Raw genomic sequence first — 26,319 nt, forward strand, 5'->3', positions numbered from 1 at the left:
TGATGTGAATTAAATCTTTTTCCATAAAGTAACAACGTTTTTCCAAAGAAAATTGAAGTTGCAACGTGCTTTCGTCTGTGGCATTGCTGTTTCCTGAGAATCGGAAGCTTCTCGTTTAGCACGTCCAAACCTAAGTTGCCAATACTTATATTGGGTCAAACTATCTATTGCACGCCGCTTACAATAAACATACTTGTCCTGCACGGTCAAGATGTAAGACATTAATTTGGACCAGCACGAAATCCCTATGACAACACTGCACCTGACAGAATCTAATTAGGACTTGTCATCAGAATCTAGTAGTGCAGCCTCAGAATTTGTACCTATAAATTTGAGGGTCTCTGCTCTGTCCTATTTTACTTGTGGGATGGACAACCCTAGGACCGGGAAGGCTCATGTTCTGGAGGTCAATGAGCTCTATGAGGACCAAACACCTGAACACCTGAGGTGCATCATTTCTTGACAGGGGCTTAGCGTAGCAATCCGCAATATTGAACCCACTAGAAGAGGGGCAAACATATACCAGTGATCTTTGGGATGTGCCAGTAACCTGCACTGCACACTGGGATACTCGTATAGACATCGGTATAGATGGGGTTAAGCCGGGCAGCTGTTTTCTGGGCACTTTTCACACATGTCATAAAACTGCTCGTTGTAAACTTCATATATGCCAGTGGTTGCTAGGCTGGGCACTGCGGTGGGCACCGGGACTGCAAATTTCCTCTTTTCTGAGAAACGTTGTGAACCACACAATGTAGACACAGTCTTGCATCAGTTTAACGTCAGACCATCACTTTTTGTAAGTTTGAGTCACTGGCCAGGAATAAATTAGAATTTGTAAAAGGTATTTTCTAAGAAATGACCGACTGGTAATGTAGGTAACGGACCGTTGAGGCGAGGGCCAGACATGCACATCCCACAAAGCCACATCTGTGTACACACCTGGAGTATTGATGTCACAGAAAACTAACTGGGCGGCTCATGATTATGTCTATTGGCATCTGTGCCAGCCCAGTACTGCAGCGGAGGTCAAGTGCTGAACACATGATAAACATGAACAAGTAGTGGGTGCAAATACAGTCACCAAAGTGCCAATCAGGGCTGAAATGAATCCTCCCTTAAAGGGGTTTTCTATTTTAGAATCCCATTGTTAAACACCCTATTTTGGAATCCTGAGTTAATAGGAGCCCCCCTTCTATTCAACGGTTCAACTAAGCCCCCCTGCTATTCAACTAAGGGTTCAAGATGATCATTCATTAGAGTGGCGATCGACTACATAGGGTAGTTCTTGCTCTGGAGGACCTGGCACATTCTTAAATTTCAAGGACAGCCAATTCATTTCAATAGGCATCATGTAATGCTTAATTTCACCTGTGGTTGCGCTGCGGGTAAATTGAACAGTTGCTGAACTCTGGAGGTCCAAGGAGCAAGACACCTTGTGATCAGTTACGTTACAAACGGAAGCCAAAACCCAAATGTGAACATGGCCTAGCTGGTTTTGGTCAGCACTTTGGGAGCCATTTAGTGGCTGCAATTCCATCCTTCATTGCTTTTATTTCAGATCTTTCTGATGTCCTAATTTAAAGTATGAAACCAACTCGTGAGGTGGATACCATTGACCTACCAGATGGTTATAATTATTCCTAGCATATTCCGGGCCAGACTGGTCCACCAGGGTACCCGAGGATCCTCTGGTGGGCCCAGGCTCTGACTTAATAATGACCCACCCATAGGTCCAGCAGTAGACAACCCCATTTGGAGACAATCACTTGCCACAAGGGTCTATTTTTGATGGGGTGATCCACAAATAACCTGTATTGATGATGTGTCCTGTGTGTGCGATGTCACAATGAAATTATAACTGGACGTGCACATGTTCTGTGTAGATGGGTGGTGGCCATCAGGATCATCTCTGGTGGGCCCAAGAAACAGGGTCCGACACTGACTATACAAATACATGTATGATATAACCACATCTTCCAGGACACGATAAACTTGTGGCCAAATTAAAAACATTTCATGGGCATTCAGAAACTTGAGAGACTGGAAGCAAAACCAGTCTTTAAGAAGTGGCCTCCTTTCATTCAGTGACTGCAAACCACAGAGGAAATTGAAGCTTCTTTCAATTAAAGGCTCCTGTGAGACGTTCCTCATCACGCTGCATGGAACAGGCTTCTATGGTGCTTTGGAGAATGGGTTATGTCAGGACACATATTGAGGGGTATGGGGAACAGTTCTTGGGGGATGGGGAGTTTAAAAGAAAAATGAGGAATTTACTAAGAGATTTCATTTTCATTTCTATTTTGGTCCGTGTTACTGGAATTCTATAAACTTTTAGAGATAGTTGTGATATTTACTGTAACCCCCTGTGTGATCATCACGTGATCTGGACAGTCTCATCCTCTGAAAAGAAACAATGAAGCATCCATTCAATCACAGCAAGCGGAAAGGAAATGAGATACAAAGTAAATGATAAATTTGCATAACTTTGCATAATACAATGATTAAGCTTTATACACATAAACCAGAACATCCCTTTACGGGCTCTTGCACGCGGCCATATTACTGATCTGTAACGATGCGTAGTATGGCGCCCATGTACTGATATGGGCCATTCTGTACCCTTCTGTTTCTTTGCCATGTTACATCGAATGCCCCAGTGGGCCGGGATCCCACACACGCAACTTTGTTTCAGTTTGTGGATCCACTTTTGGCTTTGGTTTAAAAAAATAAAAATAAAAAAGTGAGGCAAAAACGGCACCAAAATCTGCATCAAAACTGCATGTGTGATCCTGGCCTTACAGAGCTATTTTGCCGTAGAAGCATTCGGTGCCATACGGAGGCACCATACAGCTGAAAGATTTTTTTTTAAGAGGCGAACGCATCTTTATAATTGTGTCGCATCTTTAGGCCAATTGTGCGCCACACTCAGGGCTTATTCAGACGAACGTGTAATACGTCCGTGCAACGCACGTGATTTTCACGCTCCTCGCACGGACCTATGTTAGTCAATGGGGCCGTTCAGACAGTCCGTGATTTTCACGCAGCGTGTGTCCGTGTGTCCGCTGCGTAAAACTCACGACATGTCTGATATTTGTGCGTTGTTCGCGCATCACGCACCCATTGAAGTCAATGGGTGCGTGAAAATCACGCGCAGCACAAGGAAGCACTTCCGTGGGACGCGCGTGATTCGTGCAACAGCAGTAAAAACTGTGGCGTCATAATGATGGTGGCTGCGCGAAAATCACATCGCATCGTATGGTGATGACACACGGAGCTGTTATGGACCTTTTACGCGTGCAAAACGCACACGCTCGTGTGAATCCGGCCTCCTGCTGAGGGAGATTGAGGGGAGAAAAGAAGTGGAAGGTGAGCATTTTTTTAAAATAAATGATTATTTAATTGTCCGATGGGGGGAGCTGGGAGTTAATCTGATGGAGGGGCCAGGTGCGGTGCCCGGCACGAGCCTCTACCTTGCTGTGCCCCACAGTGTCAAATCTACACCAACTAGGAGCTGGCATTGATTTCGACTATAATTTACACCAGTTTTGTGGTGTAAATTATAACACATTTTTCAGGGCCATGGGTGTGGGCGGAGTAAAAATGACAAATGTCGCAACTTGCGCCGTCATTTGTAACTTTTGGGCCCTTTTTACAACTTTTCTACATCAGAAAACTGTCGTAGAAAGGTTGAGACATAAGAAAAAAAACAGACGGAAGTGGAAATACTAAAGTAACAACTATTTATAGTATTTTAGGAAAAAGTCTGGCTATAAGGTCTTGTTCACACCATGCAGATTTGATGCAGATTTTGCATGCAACCAGAATGTGATTAAGCAGGGTGACTTCCTTTATATATTTCTTCTGATTAGGTTCTCTTTCTGGTTTTGGCTTAATAAATACATGCAAAATCTGCATCAAATCTGCACTGTGGGAACTAGGCCTAAGGTTGTATTCACATGCGGCAGATTTGTTGCAGAAATTTCTACGACTGAAAATCACATCTATACATCTGAATGTAGTTATTCCTGCAGCAGGTGTACGGATTTCTTCAAGCCCCATTTCAATGAAATGGACAAATCTGCCGCATGTGAATTCACCCCTGGAGTTTCCTCATTGTGAAAATAAAGAAATACACGGCAATGGGTGCGCCCAATGGGATTTTACTGACGCCACGTAACATCCTGTCCAAGTCCATAGATATACGTATGTGACCGGCCAGTTGCAACACATCATGATATCATAGTAGGGGCCATAATAAAAGGCAGGCAGCGATAGGACTTGTAGTCATTGAATGGGAATCTTCATTGTTTACTTCCAGGGGATTAAAACCTGTCTTGGTCATGTGACGATCACACCGGTGCAGGGCTCGTTACAGTGCAGTTATCGGAGCTCGTGGAACAAGTCGTGCAGCTGTGTGATTGTCACATGACCAAGGCAAGGTTTCGTCTCCTGGATGTAAACAATGAAGGCTGCTGTTCAAAGACTGCAAGCAGAGATCTTGAAAATGATGAGCAATTGATACACAAAGTGCTTTACAAAATGATATCAATTGTCATTATTTAGCGCATAGGGTTTATTGGCTAAAACTTGAAATCCCCTTTACGTGTATGTGATAGTGCATTATTAGCCGAGAGGATATCTCCAGATCAGACTAGAATGGATGGAGGGAGTCGATGCTGCATACAATACTGAAGGGTTGTGCCATGGGCATGAAGCTGAGCTGTACGGAGACCCGGAAAGCGTGCGATCTGGGTGTGTGCGTTCTTCATAAACACAACCCTCACCCCGTGACAATTCTATACAGGCGGGTGTCTTTTTGGGACACCACTTATTTTTGGAATACTCTGCTGTAAGTGCGGCCAAATATCTATTCTGTAAGGCCTAATGTACATGACCGCGGTCCGCAAAACCACGGATCCGTTAACTGTATTTGAGGTCCATTTGTCCGCAAAAAAACTTCCGTGCTACCTGCAAAATTTCTGATCGCACACGGACAAAAAACCACGGTCGTGTGTATTAGGCCTAAATGGAGGCCACGTTGGTGATTTTTGGGATTGGTGCACCCCCCCCCCCCCCCCCATGACCACAACCATTTATGCAACTACTATCCCATTACTGGGGGAAATCTACATCGAGCACACAAGCAGATAAGACACTGAGGGCAGCGGGTACTGTAAATGTTGGGCTCCCAGAGGAGGAAGCTGCTGAGTAACCAGAGCTCTGACTCTGAAACACCTCATTCTAGATGAGACGTTCATTGTCTGCAGCGGTGACTCAAGACAGGTGTGTACAGTGTCATCAATAGGTATGAAACCAGATCACCGGCAGGAAGACTCCTACCGAGATCGCTCCACAAAACAAAATCCATACAAAATGACCGGATCTGATAAGACGGAAAGTCTGACAATCTGACCGTTGTTTTGCGTGTTTGAGATTTTGTGTTACCATTTTACAATATTTTTGTTTTTCTTGTTTAATGTTCTCTACGATTAGTTTTATTATCTTCTCTGATAATCCAGAATATCTGCTCCCGCTGATACCAGATTAAAGGAATTTGACACATATATATATAAATTACAGCAGTGTTCAAAAAAATAGCAGCGAGTATAAAAACGCAAATAAAGCGCAAAATCATTACAATAACTTTTATTTGCCTAAATACTCAAAAATGTAATGTATAAACTGAAAAAAAGTCAGATTTCACTTCACTGAACTAATATTTGGTGGCATCACCGTTGTTTGTGAGAAGCGCCTGACATCTGTGTTACACGGAGGCGACAACTTCTGGCCCCTCTGAACAGGTTTCCAGTCCGGGAAGATCGGACGACGTCTCACAGTTCTTCTGTGTTTTGGGGTTTTGCCTCATAAACGGCATTTTTTATGTCACCCCACAAGTTCTCTATGGGATTGAGGTCGGGGGATTGCGCATCCCCATATCAGGATTTTTGCAGCACCTTGCTTTACGGTCTTCACAGCGTACTGTGGCTTGAATTCAGTACTCTGGGGTTGCCTGACATACGGTCTGCGGCCACTAGACCCAAAAAGAAAAATTTTGCTTTCAACAGTCCAAAAATGTTGCGCCATTTCTCTTTGGGCCACTCAATGTGTTCCTTGGCAAGTTTGAACCTATTCAGGGCAAGTCTTTTTTGCGGGGAGTTCTTGCTGGTTTCTCGGCTTCACTTGATCGTCTTCTGATTGCAGCCGATCGCCAGTGACTTCACATCTTCTTTGGTCTTTCTGGGGGATCATTGGCTGAGCCTTTGCCATCTTTTCCATTCTTCCATCCATTGAACAGCAGTTCCCGCTTTCTTCCGCGTCTTTCAGGTTTTAGTTGCCACTTCAAGGCATTTGAGATCATTTTATCTGAACCGCCTATAATTTGCTGCACTTTTCTAGATGTTTTTTCCTCTCCAATCAACTTTTTAATCAAAGTCCGTTTTTCATCAGAACGGCGTCTGGAACGACCCACTTCCCCCGGTATTTCAGCAGGAAACGCCCTATAACCAACACGTGCCACATTTACCACCCTCCGAGCTTATATAAGGGGCAAAATTAACCCCTGTTATTCCACAGAATGAAGGACGGCAAGAATTTATCTCTTCACTGCTATTATTTTGAACAAGCCCCTTACAATTAATGATTCAATTACTCAGAATGAGCGGCATGTCCTAAATGTTTTTTTTCTACTACTAAGGCTTCGTTCACATCTGTGTCAGGACTCCATTCATGTGTTCCGTGGGAGCTTTCCATCAGGGGAATCCAAATGGAAACCGTAGGTTTCCGTTTGGATCACCATTGATTTCAATGGTGACGGATCCGATGCAAATGGTTTTCGTTTGTCCCCATTGTGTAAGGGTTCGTTGTTTTGACGGAATGAATAGCGCAGTCGACTACGGTATTGATTCCGTCGTTAAAACGGAAACCTTCCGGAATGGTGACGAACGGAAACCATTAGCAATGTTTCCGTCACCATTGATATCAATGGTGACTGAAACGTAAGCTGTGGTTTCAGTTTGACCTTCCATTGCGGGGTTCACCCGATGGAAACCTCAGACGGAACCCCGGAACGGAAAGTCAACGCTGATGTGAACAGGCCATCAGTCGCATCCGATAATCACTAGCGTAAACATCCCCATTAAGGGCTTCACTAAAGGGTAACTAAACTTTTTTAAAAACTTTTGACGTGTCATAGTGACATGTCAGAGGTTTTGATTGGTGGGGGTCCAAGCACCGAGACCCCCACCAATCGCTAAAACAAAACGGCAGAAGTGCTCGGGTGAGCGATGTTCCGCTTAGTTTCCTCAGAGTGGTGACGGGCTCAATAGAAAATCAATGAGTTCATACACCACTCGCACGATACAACGCTCACCCGAGCGATTCTGCCGTTTACTTTTATCGATCGGTGGGGGTCTCAGTGCTCAGATCCCACCAATCAAAAGTTTTGACATTTCACTATGACAGGTCAAAAGTTTTTTTAAAGTTCAGTTACCCTTTAAGATAAATGGGTTTCCTTGTTCAGCCATTGATACGGAAATAAGTAAGAAGTCTGACCCTGTATCCATTACTGGGACCCTCGTTCTCTGCTGGGCCACTCAGTAATATTTCTGGCATCTCCTGGGATCTGAGCACACACTTTCTTTTTTGAGCTCCCAACATAACCTTGAGCTGAAATGGGTGATCTGAAACTGCGCCCACGACCAGCTTCTTAACCTGACCATACACATAAGATAAAAGTCTGCCCATCTTGCTGATTTCTGTTAGGATTGGCCGACTATCTCTATTATATGTAGGGTGTCTGCGACTTTCTCCCAGACAGCAGATGAGGGGGAAGGGGAGAGGGTAGAAAGATGGGGCATGTAGGATTTTGTTGTTCACAAGGGGGTGATCAGCTCCTGCGTGTCATAGAAAAGTATATAAACGTACTTCAGGGGTAATTAAATGTTAAACCTTGTTTTCTAATCCGAGGAATTTCTTAATTTGTTTTCTGTGTGAAATTTGTTGCAGAAAATTCTGCCACTGAAATCCGTTCCATGCATGTGAATGAGGTTGTATCTGCAGCATGTGCATGGATTTCTACAAGCCCCATTCAGATTAATGAAACTGCTAGAAATGTGTTGGACTAACAGACTTTCTGGATTATCAGATACCAAATTAAAGGAATGTCACTTTTTTGTCTGGAAAATAGTTTGGACCACACACAGTTTTGATGCTTCTTTTGGCTCCATTTTTTGGCCAAATACAGGAGTGGACACAAAAAAAAAAGGGAGATTCTTCAGTCTTTATCCCTTTCTTTCCTTTTGGATTTACTTCTGGCTTTGGCTGGAAAAAGTGAGCCAAAAACTGGATCAAAACGGTGTATGTGATCCTGGCCTACTCACAGGATAAGTCATCAGTACATGATCGTGGGGGTCCGACACGCGGACCCTGCACCGATCAGCTGCCCCGGCTTCTTCCGGGCACCGGATGTCTATGCTGGAAGCAGACGGCTCTGGTCACGGAATAGCGGCCGAGCTGCAGAACTGCCGTCAAATGAATAGGAGCCGAGCTGCAGAACGGCCGCCATACAGTGTACAAAACCATCTGCTTCCAGCTCCAACTACTGCGTACCCTTCATAATATCCGGAGGCAGCTGATCGGTGGAGGGTCCGGGTGTCAGACACACACCGCCCATATACCGATGACCTATCCAGTTGTCCGGTCGTGGAAACCACTTTAAGGCTGGATTCACACACAGCGTTTTCGCCCGGCCAGATGTTACATTAAAGTCTATAGTTAAATCTAAAATGCATTACATACATAACGTTTTGGTTTGTGAAGTTTTTGAGGCAATTTTGCGGTCAGTGGCGTTTTTTCCAAACGTAGCATGCTCGGGATATGGCGTTTTTTCCAAACGTAGCATGCTCGGGATATGGCGTTTTTTCCAAACGTAGCATGCTCGGGATATGGCGTTTTTTAAAAGCGTTTTTCTCATAGGCCACCCTATAGGTCTTCAAAAACGTCCCAAAAAAAAGGCATATACAATAAAAAACAGCACCAAAAACACGTTGCTTTATAATAACGCTGCCTTCTTAGAAGTGTTTTTTGATGCAGTTTAAATTGCCAGAAAAATTGTGTTTGTGCAGGACGTCTAATTCGTCCTCCCCGTGCAGGTCCTGTGTGAATTGTCCATAGTCCGATGTTGTCCAGCCTTTCGCAGCGCTGTATACACCACATAGAGCTGGCGGCTGCTTCAGTCAGGTGTTTTTTTTCTTGCTTGTCTTAAACACACACCCCAGAGAGTCAGCCTCATGTTGGCTAGTAACTATTTCAGCTATGCCATTGACGTCAATAGTCATTTAAGAAAGTCCGTGGCTCCGCCCCTTTTCTCACTCCTGCCAAAGATCTGCCGGCGGCTGCATTTTCAAGAATTAAAAGCAGATCCTGTCTAAGAATGAGGAAACGAAATGCAGATAACAATTTTACTATAAATTTGAAGATCGCACTTACCAGGATTAATGGTGAGAAATTGAAAAACCGGCAACGACTGAAACGATGAAAATATGCCGGAAACGAAAAAAAAAAGTCACGTTGTGACAGAAAATGTGACGCTGGGGGTAGAGAATGTGATAGTGACTTCAGGCTGGTTCTTGTGGGTCTGAGATTCCTTTAATCCGACATCCACAGGACCTGATAGGTGCCGGATTATTACGTATTCTGGATTATCAGACGATAGAGAACTTTCAGGAAGAAAGCAAAAAGAAAGAAAGGATCCAGCGCTGAAACGTATGCATCTGTTAAAAACAGAAACTTCTTCCAAGTTTTAATTCCACAAAAATCTAAAACAGTGAAAAATATGTGTACGGGTGAATCCAGAGTACAATAGAGTAGTATGAGCGGTGCCTACGCGTTTCAGACGCATGACTAAGGACGCAGACAGCGTCTGAAATGCGTAGGCACCGCTCATACTACTAGCCCTCTATTGTTCTCTGGATTCACCCATACACATATTTTTCACTGTTTTAGCTTTTTGTGGAATTAAAACTTGGAAGAAGTTTCCGTTTTTAACAGATGCATAAGTTTCAGCGCTGGATCCTTTCTCTCCCTCTCTGTCTTTGCTAAACCGTGTACCGACACGAGGACCCGTGCGCCATTTACACCATACCCGTGATAAGGTGAGCTGGAGGAATCCTCCCATTTTTTTCTAAAAAGAAAGAAGGATTGTGTTACTTTATATTTCAGCTCTGCACTGAAAACAAGTGAATTCACTCTGTATATGTAACGGTTGAGTGTAATAATCTATAGCTTCAATGTCCAGGGAACCTACGCTTATATATTCGGAAATTACATACGTAGTGGTTCCGTAATATATATCTATTATCAGAATTGATCCATTTACAAACAAGAGCAACCCAATAATAAGCTTTATAGAACCATGAAAACCAAAACTTTCCTGGAAAATCCATGAGAAAAATGTAGATGCTGTTTTTGGTAGCCTGTATCCGGTCTATGGATAAGCAGGCTGCCATAAAACAGCTCAATATGGAAACCACAAGAAGGCAAAAAAATGACGGAGCATTGATTTCCAAGCATATTAAAAAAGCACTTACTAATATAGTTGCACTTTTAAATCTGCACGGTACCGACTGATCAAACCCAGTCACGTGGTCCTGGAAGCTGTATAATTTCCTCGGTCATGGTGAGGTGCCGACACATGAGGGCAGCCACTGCTCTGCTCTGTCACTTTGTATAAGGCCTCATGCACACGACCGTAGTTTTCATCCGTGATTATGGATCAGGTCATTACGGATGAAATTGTGGACCCATTCATTTCTATTGGCCACGGACACCTTTCTGTATGTTTACGGATGTGTGTCCGGGCCGTAGAAATGATCCGCAAAATATAGAACATGTCCTATTCCTGTCAGCAATTGCGGCACGGATCCACCGTCTTACACGCCCTATACACAGTAACAAAGCAGTGGCTGCTCGTTCATACACGGCATGTGTCCCCCCATACAGCGGTTGCGACTAATGATGATGATGACCGTCAGGGGACCGATCGGTCGCCACTTCACACTCCGGGGAAGCATCTCACACCATAGCTGTCAGCACACCAGTCTCTACCAGGGCTCAACTCTGAATGCACTCGTCCAGTCCTCCCCTCTCTCCTTGGCTGCCCTCAGTCACGTGAGGCTGTGTCGGCACGTGGCCAAGACCAAGGAAACTATACAGCTTCCAGGACCACGTGACTGGGTTTTGATCTGTCGGTACCGTGCAGAATTGAAAGTGCTACTATATTGGATACTATATTGATGGACATGTGTCTTTTTTCAACCGTACAAATTATGTAATATTAGTAAGGGCTTTTTTAATATGCTACAGAGAGCTATACCGGTCATACATATATTTTAGGGCATTGCTATGTATGCAGTTTCCTATTATAAATGTGCAGGATCACCAGAGATAAAGCCAATATTATACATTATTCGTAAAAAAACAACAATAAGCAGGCGAGACGAGCCCAGTACTATGTATATAGGTGACAGACGATGGAGGTACAAGATTAGTTCACATATAGTTTCCCTCCAGGGTGTTGCATATAATCCAGTAATACTTCATATAAGTGACAGGGATTATTATCACTTCGCTGCTTCTTAGGATTCAGGCCATAATATTACATTAGGGAATTGCTAGTTATGCGATTCTCTTATCTCATAATGACTGTGATGGTTCACTTCTGTAATAATCGCTGCTCCTCTCTTCTCTGCTCCATCTGTGATCCCTCCGAACCTTCACTTGTATGGGCATTGCTGAAAGTTCTGAGGATTTCTTCCAACTACAAAGGATTCATCAAAAGTTTTGTAATTCGACCTGGAAATGGCCAGATGCCCGTATAAAAGGAAATCTTGTCTGCCAGGCTGACGCCTGATGTGTCTCCATAATATGGCAGGCATGTTGTGACGGCTCAGTAAGATATCCTGCCTGCAGCCATGCCGGAGAGATCATTGCCGAGTGTGAATGCTGCTCAGTGCATCTTAATAATTACAACTATTTCCTTCATTATCCACATGTTGCATCATTTATGCCAGAGGGGCACAGCAGTGGTATCGTCTAGTGTGGGCAGGAATGGACGGGGAGTGTGACGATAGTAGGCAAGGTGGACAGGGGAAATATTTTCTTTATTTCCCACGAGACCTGGATTAGAATCATCAATGTTCATGATTTTACATTTACAATATAAAATACCTGGCGCCGGGCGTGACATTATGTCTCGTATTAATACACACGGTGTTACCTATAGCATTATTTTCACTGTATCCACGGCTCTATTCGCATCCTCAGTTTGGCAGTGGATATGGATAGAAATGTTACCTTCATATGTTCTATATGTTTATGATTGGCACCAGATATAACTCCAGGACTAATGGCTCAGGCCTCATGCACACTCTGTAGTTTTCATTCGTAATTAAGGATCAGGTAATAACGGATGAAATTGTGGACCCGTTCATTTCTATAGGCCACGGACAACCTTCCGGATGTTCGTCCAGGCTTTAGAAATGATCCGCAAAGTATTGAACATGTCCTATTCTTGTCCACAATGACGTCACGGACTTGCCCATAGAAGTCTATGGGCGCTCCCACAATTGCGGACGGCTACAGATGTGCATGCGTATCTGCAGATCCGTATTTGCAGACGGTAAAAATCCTTACCATGGTGTGCATGAGGCCTCATCGTTTGTAATGTATTATGTGCCACAACTCGTTCCACCATCTCTGACCTGTTGTATTGGGCTGTGTTCACATACTGTAGAAGCTTCTGTGCGTTTCGAGCTTATAGACCCTCTTGCCACGAACCAAAACGCAGTTGTATGTACTGAATTTGATATTTTACTATAGACTTTAATGTAACATGTGGCCGCACTAAAAAACACAAACAAATTGCCATTAAAAACACCACCAAAAAGCTGTGTGTGAATCCAGCCTAAAGGGGTTGTTTGGGATGAAAAAAAAATGGTTCTACCTTTTTCCAGAAACTGCACCACTCCTGTCCATGGGTTGTGCTTGGTTTTGCAGCTCAGCGCTATAATATGCAATAACATGCAGAGCCACACGGACAAGAAAAAAACAGACCCAATTATTTTTTTTTTATTTGACATTTTTATTTTAAATCCAGAACAAACTCTTAAGTATATACATAGGGATACAATGGAGACCGTGATTATTGACCCTCATTATGCAGACTGCGGCAATCATCTCTAATATGTAGCATTCAGCATCTTTGAATTATTCATATTAGTGCAGCATGATAAACAGATTCTTATAAAAAAAACAAATACTATATACTGTATACTGTGTATCTATAGATAACATATTTACTTATAGGACCTGTCAGCTCTAAAATGTCTGTGTTAGTAAATATTTGTATTGCCCATAATATAACAATTCTGGAGCATCTTTTCTTATAACTCTGTGTAGTACCGGCCCTCTGTTATTCCTCCTAGAAATGTATGAATAAATTGACAGCTGGGTGTTACCAGTTAGGGGTGTGTCCCTACACAGTCTGACACTGTCCAATCAGTGCTGACAGAGTGAGACCGCAGGGACACGCCCCTTTGACAAGGGGAATGGTAACACCCAGTTATCAATTTATTCATAAACTTCTAGGAGGAATAACAGAGGAACGGCACAACGCAGTTTTGATAAAATATGTTCCAGCATTGCTATTTCGTGGGGAATGCAATTATTTACTAAAACAGACACGTCAAGAGAGGTCATATCTCAGCGTCTCGGATCCTGCAGTACAGAGTACAGGGTGATATTTCCGGTCTAGTAAGTCCTGACCTCTTAGACCTGAGCGAGGGGACACGAAACAGTGAGGTCACAGGGATGCGAGGGACATGGCAAGATCTCATGACACTGGGAATGATTAACGCTCCTGCCTGGAATGAGACGGACCTGCTCAGGCAGCAGAACTTTCTGTGTTGGGGTCAAGTTCACAGCGCACGTACAGTAGAGGAGAAACCACACATATAGCCCGGGGGATGAGGGCATTGCCCGACTGACATATAGATATTGCTTTGCACTCTGGGTCAGCATAGTAGAGATACATTCTCTGTTTGGACAGACCAGGAGGGTTTTCTTTCCAGCAACAAATCAGACAAATGTCCGGTCAATTGTCCTGGAGTATAGTCACGTTATCACAAAATTGCGTCAAAGAAACACGATATGACCGCAACATGTGAATACATCATCCGGCCATTCACATAAGATATCTGCTGGATTACCACCCCCATTAAGGCCTCATGCACACGAACGTAGCCATGTGCATGGCCGTGATTTTCGGGTTGGCCGGCAGCGGACTGTCAGCCGCGAGCCGCCCGCAAATCACGGGACATGCACATGGCCGCGGCCATTATTTTCAATGAGCCCGGACCGCAGAACACAGCCGTAATAAGACATGTCCGTTCTTTCTGCGGTGCGGGCTCCCGGGCCATGCACGGACCGTAAAAACTACGGTTGTGTGCATGACCCCATAGAAATAAATAGGGCCGCAATTCTCCCGTGGATTTTTTGGGGAAATTGCGGCCACAAAAGCACGTTCGTGTGCATGGGGCCTAACACTTCCTTGAAATTTTATATTGAAAAAAATATTTAATAAATTTGCAAATAGGGGAGTTTTGTGTGAAGTATTTTAATATTTTTTTTTTCTTTTCTTGTAGTCTGATAAATGTTGGCTCTCCCTGTATTCAGACGTAGCAAAAGTTTTAGCCATAGATTTTGCAGCAAATTTCACCCTTTGCATGAATTCCGCTGATAAATTTTACGACGCATAGGGAATGCTCTGGATTTGGAATCCAGCACGTCTGAACATGACATTTTATGGCTTACGTATCAGTTGTCACTTTTAGGCCATCACCAGCTCGCCATAGACCTTAAAGGGCTATTCCCATCGTAGACATTTATGGCATATCCTGTGGAGGTTTCAGATGTTTGTGATGTGGCCGTATTTCAGCATTTGTATTATTGCTGCAATACCCAGAATCTTCTACTGAACTAAACCTATATCCCGTAATAAGGATGTTAAAATTCTGACTACATTACAGCCATCGGTATAATATATATTCACACTCTACAAATTTTGTTACTTTTTAAAATAAAATCCTGCAAAAATCGTCAAAAACAATGCTTGTGTTGTGGATACATCCTGAAGACCATTTTAGATGGCTGTAATGTAGCCGCAATCCTTCTGTTTAGGATCCATTTCTGGTTCTGGCTAAAATACTACACCTAACACCCCCTCCTAGTGATAGCAGTGTGTTAACTCTAGCTCTGATTACTGCAGAATTGTGAGAGTATAATACAAAATGTATCTCAGGCACAGTACAGGATAAGTAATGTAATGTATATACACAGTGACTCCACCAGCAGAATAGTGAGTGCAGCTCTGGAGTATAATACAGGATATAACTCAGGATCAGGACAGGATAAGTAATGTAATGTATGTACACAGTGACTCCACCAGCAGAATAGTGAGTGCAGCTCTGCAGTATAATACAGGATATAACTCAGGATCAGGACAGGATAAGTAATGTAATGTATGTACACAGTGACTCCACCAGCAGAATAGTGAGTGCAGCTCTGCAGTATAATACAGGATGTAACTCAGGATCAGCACAGCATAAGTAATGTAATGTATGTACACAGTGACTCCACCAGCAGAATAGTGAGTGCAGCTCTGGAGTATAATACAGGATGTAACTCAGGATAAGTACAGGATAAGTAATGTAATGTATGTACACAGTGACTCCACCAGCAGAATAGTGAGTGCAGCTCTGGAGTATAATACAGGATGTAACTCAGGATCAGTACAGGATAAGTAATGTAATGTATGTACACAGTGACTCCACCAGCAGAATAGTGAGTGCAGCTCTGCAGTATAATACAGGATATAACTCAGGATCAGGACAGGATAAGTAATGTAATGTATGTACACAGTGACTCCACCAGCAGAATAGTGAGTGCAGCTCTGCAGTATAATACAGGATGTAACTCAGGATCAGCACAGCATAAGTAATGTAATGTATGTACACAGTGACTCCACCAGCAGAATAGTGAGTGCAGCTCTGGAGTATAATACAGGATGTAACTCAGGATAAGTAATGTATGTACACAGTGACTCCACCAGCAGAATAGTGAGTGCAGCTCTGGAGTATAATACAGGATGTAACTCAGGATCAGTACAGGATAAGTAATGTAATGTATGTATACAGTGACTCCACCAGCAGAATAGTGAGTGCAGCTCTGGAGTATAATACAGGATGTAACTCAGGATAAGTAATGTATGTACACAGTGACTCCACCAGCAGAATAGTGAGTGCAGCTCTGGAGTATAATACAGGATGTAACTCAGAAACGCAGTCAGTCTATAAAACAGTATTTTTCAAAGCTATGATACACTGTAACGCGTCATGCACTTGTGTATTTTGGACATGATCAGGAAAGAGCCCGGGGGGCCCAACAACCCACACAAAGGACACCATTACTGGCAGGCACTAGTCAGGGGACTCTGGTACAGAGTTTGTATACAGCTTCAAGTTATGCTTCTTCTTACGTATAAAAAAAGTGAAGATAAAGAGTAGAAGTGTTGCCAGGCCCGGCATCAACATCATTCAAACTTAGGCCCACTAGACTTGGAAGGTCCATTTCAACCCGGGTAAACCTGCTTTACACTTGCCAAGATGAGGGAAGGATAGAGGGGGGCCCAACGTGGTCATGGCCAGCTCCAGGTATATGTCGGTCCTTGAACAACAGAGTCAATCAGCTTAATCTGGGGCAGGTTAGAAAATGTAACATTTTGTGCGAGCGCTTATACCCGATCATTGCCTTGTGTAAACAGGGCAGCGATAAGTCAACAAACGAGCAGACGCGTATTCTTTTACCTGATCCCAACTGTTATGTGGCCAGAAAAATAATCGCTTGTTGGTAGCACATCTCATCTGAATTGGGGATGTGCTGACAACAACAATCGTTTGTCCCCATTCTTGTGATCATTGCTGGAACAAGCGAGTTCTGATCGACATGCTGTTTAGTTGATCGGCGCTCGTTTAACAGGGAGAATATCTTCCCATTCAAAATGACTGAACGATCACCCCAAAGTGGTCCATGAGAATGTAGCGCTGGTGGGCATGCTCGACCGGCGCTACATTTATGTCTAATCAGCTGCCGGAGACAGAGGTCCCGGAAATCCCATAGAAACTAATGGAGAGCTGGTCGTTTATGCACAGCAGCCCCACATTCTTATGGACTTTCGATCCCCCGTTCTCCTGATCGCTGGGGGTCCCCGCGGTTGGACTCGCAGAGATCATAAATGTATACCCTGTTTTGTCGGAAATCCCCTTTAAGAATCCGCTCAGAATAGATTTGTAATCAATTTGACAGCAAAGGACGACTCAGAAACCTGGAAGTTTGTATTTTAAGGAAATGCTCTTTAAGTCATCTGTTCAAAGTAAAAATGTAACCCCATCTGATGTCTCTGGCTGGCATGGGCATGCTCTGCACCCATCTGTTATCAACCACTTGGCAGCCAACATATATACAGTATAAAGAGCGTTCCTTTTGTATGATCAGCTATTATTGCTGCTTCTATGAATATATATTTCACAATTATAGGGGGCTATAACACCCCTATACCGAAACCTGCCACAGTGCCTCCATAACAGTGACAATCATTTCTGTGTCCAATTACATAGCCTGACATAGTGCTCCCACAACATTGACAGCTATCATCGTGCCACCCGTACATAGCTTGCCATAGTGCCACCATAACAATAGCAACCACCCAGCATAAACCACTTACCCCTCTTTGCTCTGGGGCCGCTCTTCTCCACCAGGGGGAAGTTATCTGCGCAGTCAATCTGGTTGAGGACGGATATGTTTCTTTTCCTGTGCTAAACGCCACTGGGGGGGGGGGACGACTTCTGCCTGATAGAAGAAATTCTTCAAGGACAGACACGGTGTCCATGACAGCAGCGCTAAGAACTAGGGAGGTTCTCAGAACTTGATATTAGTAGAACACCGTACGGGGTGCAGCTTTCAATCATCCCCTGAGGAACACTACAGTAATCCTTTCCCCAGCCAGAAATGTAGATATTTTAGGCTTTTCGGTTTAGTGTTCCTTTTTGTATTTACTTCCCATCCCTTGTCGGGGCCGGCTGGTGCCAGCTGTATTCCGTGATGGTGTGCTTCCTACTCCGTGTCGGGGAGTGGTCAGTGGGGGAAAAGGCCATGAATGAAATAATAAACATTGGTAATGTCCAGGTGGGGCTAAGATCCCGCGAGTGCCAGTTCTCTATTTGCCCAGATTTAATAGATTCCACATCAGCAAAACATGCCAACTCCTAATGATCAAATATGTCATGTGTTTATTCATCCGGCCCTGTGACCCCATCAGGCGGATGTTTGATGAGAAAGTTACGATAAGTCATAATGTCGTGTTTTGTTTTACACCATTGGAGCTGCAATCCTTGGCAGATCGAGCCTCCTCCGTGCATCATCCACCTTGAGTCATAACTTATTAAACTCGGAAGGAAATAAACAGTTGACTGAATGTTATTGATTTAACACAGATCCACTCCAAAAGTGAAGTCACCACCGCAAGTGAAGTTGCATCACTGGGGGTGTAACTATAGGGGGTGATAAAGATTCCGTTTCACCCCGATGGGCCCAATGGCCCCTCTGCCACATAAGAGGACTCCATTACTATAAATGACACGTGATCGTTGGGGGGGACACACTGTTACGGCTCATTCAGCCACTTACAGGCACATTCAGAGATTAGTCGGGTTATATGTGCAGTAGGGCACCACTAAGGCCGCCAAGGGCACCTGGCTTGGCACATTGATCTCATTTAATGGGCAACACTTAGCAGTTTGACTTCTCCACATCTGCTCCAATGGAAATTGTTCTCCTTCCAAGTCGGGGCTTCACTGCCGGGCTCTGCTGTCTATAGGGGGAGGATGATGCCCTGTGGGCACTCCCAGCTGTCAAGACTCCTCCATGATGTCTTAACCGCTCAGTCCACCCTTAGTTCCCCAGACTTGCCATGTGGCAGGCCTCCGACTTATGTCAGCAGCAGAAAAGTGGCCATAACAATACCAATATGTTGTGCGGTTGTGCGTGTCCAAGTAAGAATAGCTCCCAACTTGTAAAGATATGAAAGATGGATATATATATATATATGTGGGTCACATTGTGTACAATGCCAAATTTTTCCAGTGACCCGTTTCCAGATGCTTAGTGACCCTATAATAATACCAGACTCAGTAATACCAGCTCAGTGCCCCCATAACATTGTTGGTGACTGTAATAATACATTTACCGCCAACACTGCTCTCCTTATTATCTAGGGCGAGGTTATATGTGAATGAGCAATCATCTGCCGCTCACACGCAAGTCCCCCTTTCAGATGATGGGGTGTCTGGGTATATCTTGGGGTACATACCTGTCTCCCCTCTTCTTATACCACTGATAATAGCTTTTTATGCATTTTACATTGTTGCTTTATCGTTACTCAGTGCTTCACGTTTAATCTATAGTATAGGAATCAGATGTTGATTTCACAGCCATGCGGGAGCAGAGAAACATTAGTACGAAGTAAGAAACTAAAAGATATAAAGAGAAACAGGGAGGAGAGTGTAAAGCTCAGAGGAGAACAGAACAGGAGCACAGAACAAACCCTGCAGACAGCGGGCGGCTCATACATCTATTTTATGTGAAAGTTACCGTCACACAATCACCAATCGTAGGGATTAATGGAAGCAATGTACCATATATGTTCCCAGCCAGAGTTTATCCAGGGTTACTGTGCAATCAAGAGACATCCTGAGCTTTACAAGCACCACACTGGCATCACAGCTCAACAAGAGGTATGAGTGCAGTGCACGGAGATTTACACCATGATCACAGGGGGCGTTTTGAAGCATTTATTTTTTACTTTGAAACTTTACCACAGCAGCCAGATGTACAATGTTAGGATATGGGAATTTATGACGTCCTGGTTCACACATGGCATTGGTGACTGCTGTGGTTTGAGACCGTTTTAGTGCCATTTCTTACCTCACTGACTTTACGGGGGGGGGGATAAGTTATCAGCCTTGGTTGCCTCTGTGGCTGTCACTTATATGGAGCACTGTTATTGTCACTGAGACATTTTATGGGGACATAACTGAAGGGCTTGTGTTTGTCCTTGAATCTCCCCATAACAATATATCCCTGCAGACGAGGCCCCACCATCAGAGGAAACCAGGATCACTATACTGTATACAAATGCAGAGTCCATATTAGATACTTTACAGAGACCGGGTGCTGAGACAAGTCCGTCCTACATGAACTACATTGACTTTTAAGTGAATGTCTACCCTTGAACACCGTTTTTTTAAATTCTAAATAAGTCCAAAATTCTGTGCTGATTATTTTATTATATCTTAACAATGGGCAGAGCTTTATTTTTTCTAATACAGATTTAAATCCTCTGAGTAGAAATCATAAAGTTCTAGCTACCTGCAGCCACCACTAGAGGGAGCTTACTGCATACTGTTAATACATTGAACTCAATAATAAATATGTATGCAGTTAGCTCCCCCTAGTGGTGGCTGCAGACAGAGACAGAATTTAAGCACATATCTACACAGGGGATTCAGAGTAGTGTATCAGAAAAACTGAGACCTAAAAACGACAAGGTGTTAAAAGGTAGACGTTCACTTTAAGTCAGGAAATCTTCTGAAAAGCAAGTGTTTCTTTATTTACCCATATTGCACCTTTCTCCTGAGTTGGGGGCTTCCGCTCTTTTCCTTTCCTATTAATGACCCCAGATTGGGGAATCTCCCTGTATAAGGTATTACAGTCATCCCCGATATACGGTGATTATCTATGTAACATATTGCAGGATGATATACAAAGTTTTATAAGTTGTCTTTTAAAGGCGCAGAATTTCTAACAATTGGAAACTTTGGAAAGCTTTGTGTTGCCCAACTGTATGTGAGTGATGATTAATACTTATGAGAAGCGCAGCTTGTGAGGTGGAGAAGTATTCACATTAATGTAGGGCTGATGATCCTCCCACCCTATGCAGGAAGTTTGTTCTCATCTGACATCAGCACAGGGCTTGATAGAAAACAGGCAATGCTTGTGAGGAGCTCAGACTAGTGCTGCACAGTGGAGAGGACAGGCTGCCGCTGCACATAATGAAGGAGCATTGCTCAGCTTACAGTACAGTGTGTCTCAGCTGCGGCGGTGGACCTGAAGCCACCATGCAGAGCCTGGAGCCTGAATACATGTCCATGTGTTTGTTTGCAGAGGATTCCTATCAGAAACTTGCCATGGACACTTTGGAAGAGTTGGACTGGTGCTTGGATCAGCTGGAGACCATTCAGACCTACAGGTCGGTCAGTGAGATGGCATCGAACAAGGTGAGTGAGGGTCCACCAGTGACCAACCAGCAATATCCAATGTGTGTGTGCCGTGTACGTTCCACCAAGGTTCAGATACGTTGTCCAAGAAATATCCCAAGGAATGTCTAAGCACGTGGAAGACTCCTTCCCGGGGAAAGTAGAAGTGTCCAACCAATGAACACGTCGGTGATATTCTGGTGGTGGTCTCCAGCCTGTGTGGCTCTCCAGCTGTTGCAAAACTACAAATCTCAGCATGCCCTGACAGCTGTAGGTTAGGATTTGTAGTATGCCAGAGGTTGGAGACCCCTAGTCTATATACATTAGGAGGATTGGTATGAATCTTGCCATTTTATGTCATATATATTGGCTTGCAAAGTTAAGTCTGGTTGTGGGGAACTACTAGTGTCAGCATGCCCTGCTAGGCAGTACACAGTATTTGGATGCATGAATTGTTGACCTCTTGTACGGAGGGAATTTTAATGTTTCTCAATGGGAGGAAGAAACTTGTTAAATCTGTGTAGACAATAAGTGGCTCCTACTACAAAGTGATTTCGAATGACAGACCCCAGAATACCCTTACCAAGCCAGCTGGGAGTTGTAGTCCTGCAGCAGTTGAAGACCTGTTGGTTTATATTGTGGAAAGTTCTTGCAGCTCTCCGGCTGTTGACGATCCTTAATATCCAGTGGTTCGCAGTGGAAGCTGTAGACAAGCGAGAAGTATACAAGTAAAAATTGATGTAGAAGAGCTAAGATGGTTGAAAGCAGCCGAGCTGAGGTTGTATGTTGGAGCAATGAGCAGTGATCTCAATACTGGAAGGAATCCGGCTTAGCACGAAAGAAAGGATCAATAACAAATCCAGCTCTGCTACATCTGTATATGATATATAGGCGTTATCTACTAACATTACATGATTATTATTATACGTCCTCATCGTGTTTTGCCTTGGTTACTCTTTAGTGAACCCAGTCGGGCTCCCAGATGTATTTTGCAAAGGCGGAGGGGTTTGTCTGTGGTTTAGTAGTAGAGATGTCCTCGTCTGTTATACCAGTTCAGCATATTATATATGGTGAGGGGCTCTTCTGTTGGTGTTTACAGGTCGCTGCTTTGGACACTGGCATTGACCACTACATATATATATATTTATGTGCGTGCGTGTGTGTGTATATATATTTGTATATTCTCTACATATTATATATTTCTGTGTTGGTTTTTTTTCGTATCTTATATTTATATTAAATTATATCCACCACTTTTTTGCTGCGAGAACTTTCACAAACCTTTCTGTGTACAGTGAATCTAGTAAATGTGAGAGACGTTCCCGCCGGCGCTCGCTGCCTCTGATTACCGATTATTCTGGTATTACGGAGATTTCGGCACATTGCACTGACTGCCCCTCATCTCTCCTGTTGGGGATTACACACAAAAAAAATACAACCGAGATGTAGAGGATCATAGCTCGCTACTTGAGGTTTATAAACTATAGACTTATACGTTGAATAGTGAATGGTTTTACTCATGTAGCAGAGCTGGATTATATGAATGTATTAAAGCTATGGTTTATGAATGTAGCAGAGCTGGGTTTACGGCTGGAATCACACAAGCAATTGTGATGCACTTTTATTAAGCCAAAACCAGGAGTGAATGCAAAACAGGGAAGATAAATACTTTCCCTTCCTTCTGTATCCACTTCTGATTTGGGCTTTAAAAAACTGCACCAAAAACTGAATCAAAACTGCATGTGTAAATAGAGCCATACGAATGTAGCAGAGTTGGGTTTTACAGATGTAGCAGAGCTGGATAATACGAATGCATTAGTACTGGGTTTTACAATATAGCAGTGATGAATCTGATGGAAATATTAGTGCTGGGTTTTATGGAGTTGACAGAGCCGGATGATGCAGATGTAGCAGAGCTAAGTTTTACAAACATATTATAGCTTGGTTTACATTTTGGTACAATTGATGGTGATATCGTTAGGTCAGTGGTTTTCGTTAGAACTGGATGTAAACCTACAGCGCGATCTTACCATGAATAATATATGTATGTGGACAATTTTGTCAGGATGTTTATGGATTTGAGTTGATCATAAACTTGGATTTATTGAATTTCTACCCTCAACGAGTGCTAAGTTTTTGTTTTTTCTTCGAAATTTTATTTTCTTTTTTTGTTTGTTCTAGTTTTATGTCTAGAATGACACGTGTGATATTTGATGTACATCTGTTGGAGTTAAACTGGATAGTAAATTTAGTCTATGACTAATGCAGCCCATAGAGTTAAATGACAAACTCCCCTATAGTAATAATATTGGAGCTCATGCTCGGGTTTACATAGTGCGCTCCGTGTCACACGTCTTCCTACCAGTCATCACCTCTTGGAAAGTGCAGAAGGCAAATAAACAATCGGGATTATTGCCGCTACAAAGGATCCTGCGTTTGTTATTATGTCGCGGCCGGGTCTTTGTCGCTTTACTAAGTGAAGTTCTTGGGTGCAAAGCAGCAGATCTGGTTTTGCATTAAATACTCTTTTTGATGGAACAGATGGGGTTTGTCGCCGGCAGGTGAATGTCAGTGAGAATTGGCATAAATTTACTAAACCTCCTCAGCCCTTCAACCTGTTTATTAATGACACCCTGGCACAGTGACTGATCTACCACCCCACTGATCTCATTGTCCCGGCATGGGTTTAGTGTATAGATTTACTATCATTTTCCTTGAAACTGAATTTAGAACAGAAGTCTAGTGGCGGATTGTACTTGGTTTGTCCCATTATGGATAATAAAAATATATATACAAAGTGCACCATGAGGGATTGAACTGCAAACGATGTGGCAATCCGCAATCATCTATGTAGCCCTTTACAGTCTTGGGTGATGTTTCCAAATAGGCTATTGATTAGTGCAGACTGAAGGTGATTTATTATCTCCCCCCACCCTATACACCAGTGATCTCTAACCTGTGGCTCTCCAGCTGTTGGGATATAATAACTCCCAGCATTGAAAACTACCACTACCAGCATGTCCTGAAAGCCGCAGGAAGTTGTAGTTTCCCAACAGCTGGAGAGCCACAGGTTAGAGATCACGGCCTTACACAGTCCCATTGGGTTGTAGGGCTGGGTATTGTCAACCTAAAGGGTTTTTCGACTATAAGGCCCCATGCACACGACCGTAGTTTTCATCCGTAATTACAGATCCATTTATTTGTATTGGTCACGGACACCATTCCGTATATTTACAGGTGTGTGTCCATGCCATAGAAATGATCCGCAAAATATAAAACAAGTCCTATTTTTGGCCGCAATTGCGGACAGCTACGGAGGTGGATCCGCAACCATCCGTAATTGTGGAAGTGTCGACGACAGGCCATTCCCCAAGATAGCTCTGTTGTTTTTTTTGTGGATCCGTAAATCCGGATGTACTACGGACCATAATCCGTATTTGCGGACAGTAAAAACCCTCACGGTTGTGTGCATGACGCCTAACTCATCCCCTGATATGATCTTTTCCCAGAATATAGGTGTCCCAGTGCTTGGTAATGCACCCATTGCAATGCCCGTTTATGATAAAGGCCGAAAGTAGTGCCACTAAAGTCAATGCCAAAGAAGGGTTGTGTTGAAGAGCCATGGATGCTCCCAACCAGAGGCAAAGTGGTTGAGGCACATTACCAAGAGCCGCAATCATCAGAAGATAAGTTGGGGTGCGCTTCTCCTTTTAAGCTGGCCATGCAATTCAGATGGCTGTGATCGTTTGGCCGACAGCTATTCCCCCTCGCTCCCCCATGCACATGCATGATCGGCCGTGTGTTCTCAATAGGGAGATGGAGTAAAGCCACAGCCGGACTCTTCTGGTAGCGGCCTAACTCCTTGCCAACAAAAGGATTGGGCATGTTGGAATCCCTTCTTCCCCGACATCTGCCGTCATGGGGGAGTCGGGACACCACCATACACATTATATAATCGGCTGATTTCCCCCCCAAATCGTGATGGGTTGCTAAGGACAAGAATATTATATTCATGTTATATTTGTAAAGCGATGACCCGCTGAGATTTTACCATATTCCCTAATACAAGAGTCAAGTAGGAAATGTATCGTATCCCTCTGATACTACGTAGCCGCTGATCCAACGCTCACAGACACTTGTTTTGAAAACAGGATGTTTTAGGAAAGAATAAGAGGAAGAGATTGGTAATGAGTAGAAAGAATGAGCAGGACTCCCCCCTTCTCCAATAACACTCTAAAATGTGACCCACCTTCCTGACACCTCGCTCCCTCAGTTCCTGGCCCGGCGTTACCCCGGCCAAACTACGTCATGGCAGCAGGAGAGTGGGCAAGACACCGTTGTTAAGTGTGACTCCAGCTTCCCGTCTCCTTCCTGACTCGGGTATAAGAGTGCAACAACAAAAGCCTCGGCTCTCTCCAGACTGCAGGGGATTAGCCAAATTGATTCAAGACATTAGATTTCATGCAAAACCTTGTTCTATGTGGAAAGAAAACACCCAGTGGGTATTTATTGTTTAGGAAACCAGTGTAATGTCGGTGGTAGGGAAAATAATAATATTCCAATTTCATAGTCTGGAACTTGGATTTGACCTAGAGTGCGGAAAAAAGAACCGCCCGTATTGTGTACGCAGGATTAATGCAACACATAAAGGAGGGATGTGATCCCGTGTGCTCCTGTAACCAAAATATGACTTTTTCTTCCTTCGAGTGGTTGTCCAGGATTAGAAAAACATGGCTGATTTCTTTTGAAAATTGCTCCACACGTGTCCATGGGTTGTGTCTGGTATTGCAGCTCAGCTCCATTGAAGTTAAAGTAGTCCAGAAGTGAATGGAAAAATTTGCAATAATATCAGAGTCTACATCAGAATCTATTGGAGTGGTGACTGTTTCGA

At 43.6% G+C, this 26,319-nt stretch overlaps 1 protein-coding gene across 5 annotated transcripts in view; it reads left to right on the forward strand.

Moving 5' to 3' along the window:
* Window positions 1-26,319, forward strand: part of PDE4B (phosphodiesterase 4B) — a 315,672-nt gene that overhangs the window by 270,079 nt on the left and 19,274 nt on the right. For all 5 annotated transcript variants that reach the window (XM_075832791.1, XM_075832792.1, XM_075832790.1 and 2 more), the window contains one exon: window positions 21,337-21,449. In XM_075832791.1, coding sequence (XP_075688906.1) covers window positions 21,337-21,449 — 113 coding nt within the window. The remainder of the gene's footprint in view (window positions 1-21,336; window positions 21,450-26,319) is intronic.

Source organism: Rhinoderma darwinii, chromosome 7 (genome assembly GCF_050947455.1).
Source record: "Rhinoderma darwinii isolate aRhiDar2 chromosome 7, aRhiDar2.hap1, whole genome shotgun sequence".
NCBI classification, from domain to species: Eukaryota; Metazoa; Chordata; class Amphibia; order Anura; family Rhinodermatidae; genus Rhinoderma; species Rhinoderma darwinii.